This window comes from Olea europaea, unplaced genomic scaffold (assembly GCF_002742605.1).
Source record: "Olea europaea var. sylvestris unplaced genomic scaffold, O_europaea_v1 scaffold2560, whole genome shotgun sequence".
Taxonomy (NCBI): Eukaryota; Viridiplantae; Streptophyta; class Magnoliopsida; order Lamiales; family Oleaceae; genus Olea; species Olea europaea.
In genome coordinates, this window is record NW_019243884.1 from 70,948 (window position 1) to 79,195 (window position 8,248).

General features: G+C 34.2%; 1 protein-coding gene across 1 annotated transcript in view; it reads right to left on the reverse strand.

The window, feature by feature from the left end:
* Positions 1-3,907: 3,907 nt before the first annotated feature.
* The window catches only part of LOC111382845 (regulator of nonsense transcripts UPF3-like), a gene marked incomplete at its 5' end in the record, with an annotated part of 13,382 nt that continues 9,041 nt past the window's right edge, over positions 3,908-8,248 (reverse strand). The window contains 6 exons of the mRNA XM_023006882.1: positions 3,908-4,635; positions 5,098-5,150; positions 5,239-5,360; positions 5,437-5,535; positions 5,719-6,097; positions 7,033-7,106. Coding sequence (XP_022862650.1) covers positions 5,112-5,150; positions 5,239-5,360; positions 5,437-5,535; positions 5,719-6,097; positions 7,033-7,106 — 713 coding nt within the window. The remainder of the gene's footprint in view (positions 4,636-5,097; positions 5,151-5,238; positions 5,361-5,436; positions 5,536-5,718; positions 6,098-7,032; positions 7,107-8,248) is intronic.

Consider the following 8,248-nt stretch of genomic DNA (forward strand, 5'->3'; position numbering starts at 1 on the left):
AACTTTCTTGAAAAGAATACATGGAGATATATGTGGGCCAATACACCCACCATGTGGACCATTTCGTTACTTTATGGTATTAATTGATTCTTCTACAAAATGGTCACATGTTTGCCTACTTTAAATTAGGAATGTAACATTTGCTAGACTACTTGCTCAAATTATAAAATCGCAAGCACAATTCCCCGATTACTCAATCAAGACTATTCGTCTTAACAATGTTGGTGAATTTAGATCACAAGCATTTGATGATTATTGTCTGTCAATTGGGATTGAAATTGAACATTCAGTTGCACATGTTCATACACAAAATAATTTAGCGGAATCGTTTATTAAACGTCTACAACTTATTGCTAGACCATTACTTATGAAAACAAAACTCTCAACTTGTGTTTGGGGTCATGTCATATTACATGCTGCATCATTGGTTCGTATAAGACCAACTGCCTATCATCAATATTCACCTTTGCAACTTGTATTTGGTCATGAACCTGATATTTCTCATCTACGAGTTTTTGGTTATGCTGTCAAAGTTCCTATTTCACCCCCACAATGTACTAAAATGGGTCCCCAACGAAGATTTGGAATTTATGTGGGTTTTGATTCACCATCTATTATTAGATATCTTGAACGTTTAACGAGTGACTTATTTACTGCACCTTTTGCAGATTGTCATTTTGATGAAATGACTTTCCCAATTTTGGGAGGAGAAAAACTATATCCTGAAAAATAAGATAGAATTTCTTGGAATGAGACAACTCTATCTCACTTTGATCCCCGCAGCAATCAATGTGAACAAGAGGTTGAAAAAAATCATTCATTTGCAAAGAGTTGCAATTCAACTACTTGATGTATTTGTTGACACGAGAAAAGTGACACAATTATATATTTCAGCAGAAAATATTTCAACAAAAATTAATGTCCCTGCAGGACAATCTGTTGTGGCAAATGAATCTCAAATACACCAGAAGCGTAGTCAACCAGGTAGTTCAAAAGACTCTGTACCTCGAAAAAGAAGAGTACAGGAGAAAAACCAACCAAACATTTCAAAAGAAATCACATTAGAAAAGATTGATCAATCAAATATTGAATGTACAGTTCCTGAAAAATCAGAGGTGTCCAAAAATAATGAGGTCTCAATAAATTATATGATATCCCATAAATTATGGGAACGGAATAATATTATTATAGACAAATATTTTCGTCTTTAACATGGCTCTTGATATTATGCAAAATGAGGATCCTGAACCACAGTCTGTTAATGACTGTCAAAATAGAAATGATTGGCCAAAATGAAAAGAAGTCATACAGGCAGAATTGAATTCTTTGGAGAAACGAAAAGTGTTTGGACTAGTAGTTCGAACACCTGAAAATGTAATCCCTATTGGATACAAATGAGTTTTTGTACGAAAAAGAAATGAGAATAATGAAATTACAGGATACAAAGCCCGACTAGTGGCTCAAGGTTTCTCCCAAAGACCGGGAATTGATTATGAGGAAAGATATTCTCCCGTAATGGATACCATCACTTTTAGGTTCTTAATTAGTTTGACTGTGTCACAAGGGTTCGATATGCGCCTTATGGTTGTAGTAACTGCCTACCTATATGGTTCACTTGATAGTGACATATATATATGAAAGTCCCTGAAGGATTTAAGGTGTCAGGAATAAATGATACATATCCGACAACTATGTTCTCAATTAAATTGTAAAAATCATTATATGGATTGAAACAATTCGGACGCATGTGGTATAATCGCCGTAACGAATATTTGTTGAGGAGGGTTATAAAAATAACGATATCTGCCCATATGTTTTCATAAAGAAAACAAATATTGGATTTACAATTGTTGCAGTTTATGTTGATGATTTAAATTTAATTGGAACTCTTGAAGAGCTCAACAAAACTACAGATTATTTGAGAAATGAATTTGAGATGAATCATTTGGGGAAAACCAAATTTTGTTTTGGATTACAAATTGAACATTTTTCAGAGGGATTATTTGTTCATCAATATACTTATACAGAAAGTCTTGAAACACTTTTATATGGATAATGCACATCCATTGCCATCACCTATGGTTGTTCGATCACTTGATGTGAAAAAAGACCAATTTTGTCCACTTGAAGATGGAAAAAAGATTTTTGGTCCTGAAATACCATACCTTAGTGCAATTGGAGCATTAACTTATCTTACAAATTGCACTCGACCTGACATAGCTTTTTCTGTAAATCTCCTTGCAAGATATAGCTCTACATCAACTCAAAGGCATTGGAATGGTGTTAAATATATTTTTCGTTACCTAAAAGGTAATATTGATATGGGACTGTTTTATTCTCAAAAGTCAGGATCTACATTAGTAGGATATGCATATGTAGGTTATCTCTCCGATCCACATAAAGCTAAATCACAAACAGGATATGTGTTTACACGTGGAGGAACAGCTATATCATGGAGATCTGTGAAACAATCATTGACAGCAACATCCTCAAATCATTCTGAAATTATTGCAATCCATGAAGCAGTGCGAGATTGTGTATGGTTGAGGAATATGACCCATCATATCCAATCATCATGTGGATTGACTTCAACAAAAGATAGTCCAACAATTTTGTTTGAAGATAATGCAGCTTATATCGCACAACTCAAGGGAGGCTATATCAAAGGCGACAGAACGAAGCATATTTCTCCAAAATTCTTTTATACAGATGAACTTCAAAAGAATGGTGACATTGATATTCAACAAATTCGCCCAAGTGACAATGTGGCTGATCTATTCACAAAAGCGCTGCCAACATCTACATTCAAGAAATTAGTTTATGAGATTGGAATGCGTTGACTCAAAGATTTTCAGTGATCAATATCAGGGGGAGTAGCTGTACTCTTTTTACTTCGCTTAGATTCTGTCCCATTGGATTTTCCTAGTAAAGTTTTAATGAGGCAGCATTTAATTTTAATACTCCAAAATTTTAATACCCCTGTAATCCTAAAAATTATTACCATTGTATCCCTAATTCTTACCTATAAATATAAGGCTTTGATTTTCAATAATACACACAAAAAGTTTATTGAGTTCTCTCTATTCTCTTTTCCTCTCATTTTATAACATATTTGTGTATCTAAATGATTAATCAACTTGTTTATTGTTTGGAAAGAACAAGGGACGGATCTTATTAATTGTGCGACTAATACAACTACCTTCTACTTTCATAAAGTAGTTAGAGAAAAAAATTCTTCAATTCCCAAAAATCGAAACTCTATCAATCTTTGTACATATTATATATCACGTTCAATCTTTATTTAACATCTCACTAACAAGATGAAATGAGTTCAAAAATAATTTATTCATGAATTTCATGATAAATATAAAAATAGTCTAACATTATTAGTCTTCATTTAAACTTATATATTAACTTACATTAAATATATTACTATAATGTCGATAGGCAAACCACGAAAATTAACCAAACCAAATCAGTTTGGTTTGAAAAATAAAATGATTTAATTTCTTTTAAAAAAAATTCAAACCACATAAAATATACGACGAACCGCCCAAACCGAACTGCATTCACCCCTAAGTTTTAATTGAATACACTGTGACTTTTGAAAACTTTTTAAAAACCTATAAAAATCTCAATTGAATATACCTATACTTTTAGAGTCTTAAAAAGTTTATATTGAATACCCATAAACTTTTTAAATATCAAAAAGTTAATAAAAATCTCAATTGAAAACCCACCCCCCTCCTTAAAATTGCTCTGTGAAGCACAAAGCATATCTGTTTGAACCCCTTCTTTCCCAAAAACTCCTTTTTTTTTTCAAAATCTACTTTCAACCACATATTCTCCCATAAGATAATTTTTTTACAAAAACCCAAACTTTTCCTGCTTTTTTAAACCACAGAAAAGCAGCAAATTATAAGCAGATTATGCATTCCAAATCTTGTTATACATCCACCACATAGCATGCATGTATGCCAAAACAATACTCAAAAACAAACGTCAACACTAATTCAATTTCCTTAATGCTCAAGATAAGATACACACTGCACTAGTAGCATACTCGTAGCTAAGAAAAACAAATGCACACAATCTGTCAGCAGCTTCAACCTTTCTCCTTTCACAAACCTGATTAAAGTTAAACCTGGAGCTACGCCAGGGCAATTAATGTATATTCACCGTAGCCAGACTGCTCAACAAAACATATCATCTGTGTATGTCCGTATACTATTTATATATATAGCGACCAACAGTACACACCATTCCAGATATGTATTTACAGTTCAGCAACAGGAAATCATCAATCTACCAAGTTAAAATCATCTCCATACCAATCAAGTCAATCGCATTCACGGTGAGATCCATAGCTCGGCCAATCTGGTGTTATATTTCTGTATGCACTATATAACTTCACTTCTATCCTTAAACCAGTTTTGACTAAAAGGATCAGGATTTCTTTAGCCCACTGAGTAGTAAAGATACATCAGTATCTGTAGCATTCAGGTATAACCCTCGTGTCCAAGCATTTTCGTCTACTCCAGCATTTCTTACGCCAGATTTGTCCAACAAGATAGAATCTGAGCCAAAATCAGATGTGTGCTCGCTTTGATATAAGTAACTCAACAAGCATTTTCACTGCAGAAGCATCTAATGAGATAACCTCTTGCAATAAAAACTAAATATCATTGTGAAAAGCCGCATTTTCAAATTTCATCAAACCTAACAACAAAATCCAGGCCAAGAACATAAATATTTATAAATGCACGATTTGAACTATTCTTCTTGCATCTGGTGAAGGAAAGTTAACTGGTGACACGAAAAACATCTATCCAGTTATTTACGCAGAAAAAGCTAGCCCCAAAGCTTCATTATATTTTCAAGCAGCGAGTACAATCTTCAATATAATTCCTCCACTGTTTTCTTCAATGGTCTTAAATTTTCAAGTGGGTCTGAGTTTATGTTAAATACTATGTGTCATAATTATTAATTTGATTAGTCAAATGCAAAAATTGATTCTTATTAACGTTCACCATTTGAGCTAAAATCAGGTTCGGATTAAAAAGAAATGAAAGTAACCATCACAGAGGTGAAGCTTACCATATACAACAAATCTATGAACCAGAACTAGACTTCTGGATCCACACTTGTTTCTGCAATTCCGTCATGTTAAAAGATAAACAAATCAGCAAAAGTACAAGAGAAGAAACTGCTTGTTGTAAGTTGGAAATTAAAGCATACCTCATTTGAACTGTAGCCAGCAGAACCTCCACGTTTTAAGGTTTTGCTCTCTACAACTGAAGGGCCATCTGCATCCTTGATATTGTATGCTGATCCACGACGACCACCATGCCTAAAAGAACCTACACCTATCCATAACTCATAAGTTCACTGGTATAAGCAGTATACATATGCTCTTTCTCTATAACTATAACTAACCATTATCAACTGAGTGATGACTTCCACGTCCACTTCCAGTGGATCTGAACTCTGTACCATGCACACTCGGCATGTCAATTTTCACTTCCCCATGAGTTCCTACAAATTTCACAATAAATTTTTATCCAAGACTTACAAAATGTAGCTAAACCATATCAATTGCAAATTATGCAAGACAATATTAGGTTGGGACTTCGAATATTATCATTTCAGTAAAATTTGCAAGCAAATCACTGGAATAATTTCTTCCAGATTCCATAAAAAACTCTGTAGTCACAATACCTTCTGCAGAATCCCCTCCTGGAATGCTTTGGGAAGTATACGACGATAAAGACTCATCACTTGCATGTGAGCCATCTGAACGCTGAAGAGGAGTCCAAACTCCACGATCAGGCCTATCTTTATTCCTTGTCCGTCTTTCACGCTTCTCAGTGTGGACAGCATGTATAGCATTGCCATCAGCCTTATGGTCAGGAGCCCCATTAATGTCCTTCTGAAACAACCGCACAATTTGAGGCCGGGGAGGTTTTTTGTCCCTGTCCTGGTTAGAGGTCTGGATTTCTCGTTCAGACTGAGCACCAGATGGTGATCGATCTTGACGACTATCCTTGTTAAGGAGAATGCTCCTGATAACTCTTCCACTAGCTTCATGCCTCTGGTTCTGTTTGAGAGCAGTTAAACCATGTAAGTATTTTGCAAGGAGATAGCAAAATCTGCTGCAGTAAGGAACAGCCAGAAAATGACACAAGAAATGAAATAGAAAGTGTTGGCAGTTTCCTTTCTATTGGCCATAATAGTGCACACATGAGACCTTTTGAGTAAGACTCGAGACAAATAAATAAAATAATTCAAAAGACCATAAAAATCCAAAAATATGCACACAGCAAACCAACTCAGAAGATGGCAAAAACACAATCTACTTACTAATACCTAATTATGCTTGCTATTAACCTGTTTTAGAAAGAAAATAAGATCATCTGGTTTTAGTTGTAAGAGGATAGGGCAAGTCTGGCTTCGCTTGTTCCCCTACCTAATTATCAATTCCTATATCTTTCTAGCTTTTAACCTTTAAAACTTTCTAAGCTACGACTCAGGTTGCTTATATGTAAGATGGATCATTTATTATAATTCAAATGGCAATAAATGTGTGGAATTTGTAAAGCAGCAGCAACATGTCATGTCTTCAAACAAAGTATTACTCAAACCAGTTGATGAAAAACTTCTCTTTTCAACTTAAGCAAGCAGAGCCTCAATGCACAGTGAGAAAAAAAAAATTATATATATAAAACTGATAACAGATGCAATAGTAAGGCCAAAGTGCAATAGTAACTGATAAAATTATTTTTCTTAGTTCATGCTATCTGAATCGAATTTCTTTCTCCTCCTCTTTCTTTATAAGTTTGTATTGTTTCCTTAAAAAACCAAAAAATATATGTATATATTCATTCACTTTCTTGAAATTTTAGCCTACAAATGAAATTATAATTCATTCGGGAAAGGAAAGATGAGAAAACTAGGTTTAAATCTTAGATTTCAGTCTTTTTTCATTTGTAAGAGTGCACGTATATTTTATTAATGAAAAAAGAAATAACTTACAGTGGGACTTTCTCTCTCTTTTCCCTTCAAGAGCAACATTTTCTTCTTCCCAACATCAGTGAATCCGGAACCTCCTGAAATAAAGTCAATAATGTCACGCAAAAATGAGACATGATTGATGGTAGTGGCAGGAAGAATGGAGAGCCAAGACGGAAAATATTACTCTAATCTAACAAGATGATTCAATAGCTTGCAATAATTTAAATTGGCTGTAAACCAGATATAAGCATATGATTTTCCCAAAAAACCAAGACATAAGAGAATGATATAGTAATAGATCCATGTGTAAAACAAGCCAAAGCATATATACAACAATATCAGCTGATTTCGCATCAATTGCATATAAATAATATTAAAAGAATTAAAGAAATCACAAGGGTTTTTCTATAATAAATTGGAGAAGATAACTCTGCAATAAGGAGAAACAATGTGAGGCAAAAAGAAGGCTCAGCTCCAAGTTGTTTGAGAATAGTAAATGGGTCAGTTTGAAAATTAACGAATTTCTAGTCATAGAATATTCTTATCATGAGACACAGGTTTTGAGAATTCAAGAGATGGTCACGGCAAGACAACGGGAATTCCAACAAGCCTAACTAGGGGCTTGGGGGAAAATAACAAATGGTTAAATGTAACTGGTCATATTATTGTGCTTATATAGATACTTTTTTTAACAACATTCGTAACTGGGATAGTAAGATGAATAACCTAATTAATTTAGCGAACTAAAACATCTTAGTAACAAAGAAGAGAAAGCAAAAGTGGTACAGAAAGGAAGTTCAGTACCGATTGTTATAGTATTGTTCGAGCAATTAATAAGCTAATTGTAAATTTAATTGATTCATTTATCACATCGTGCAATTTTATTACATCTTGAGCAGACCCATTCAAAAACACACATGAATAGAAGAAAAAGATGCTAATGATGACAACCTCACTGACCCAATACAAACTTGTAAACTGAACTCAACGTGTAAACCACTTGGAGTCAATATCCCTTCACAAATGCAACCGATTCTCAACATCCCATTAAATTGAATTGAAAGATAATATTTAGAATTAATCCCTGAGTACAGGGATTAATTTCACAGGGGCCTGCCAGGTCCCTCACTGTAGCAGGCAGCCACATGTTATTAAAAAAAAAAAAACTGCGGCGGGCCCCACTGTGTCTGTGTATCCTGGCAGTGAACTGTGAAACAGTCCCTGTACTTCAAGCAGG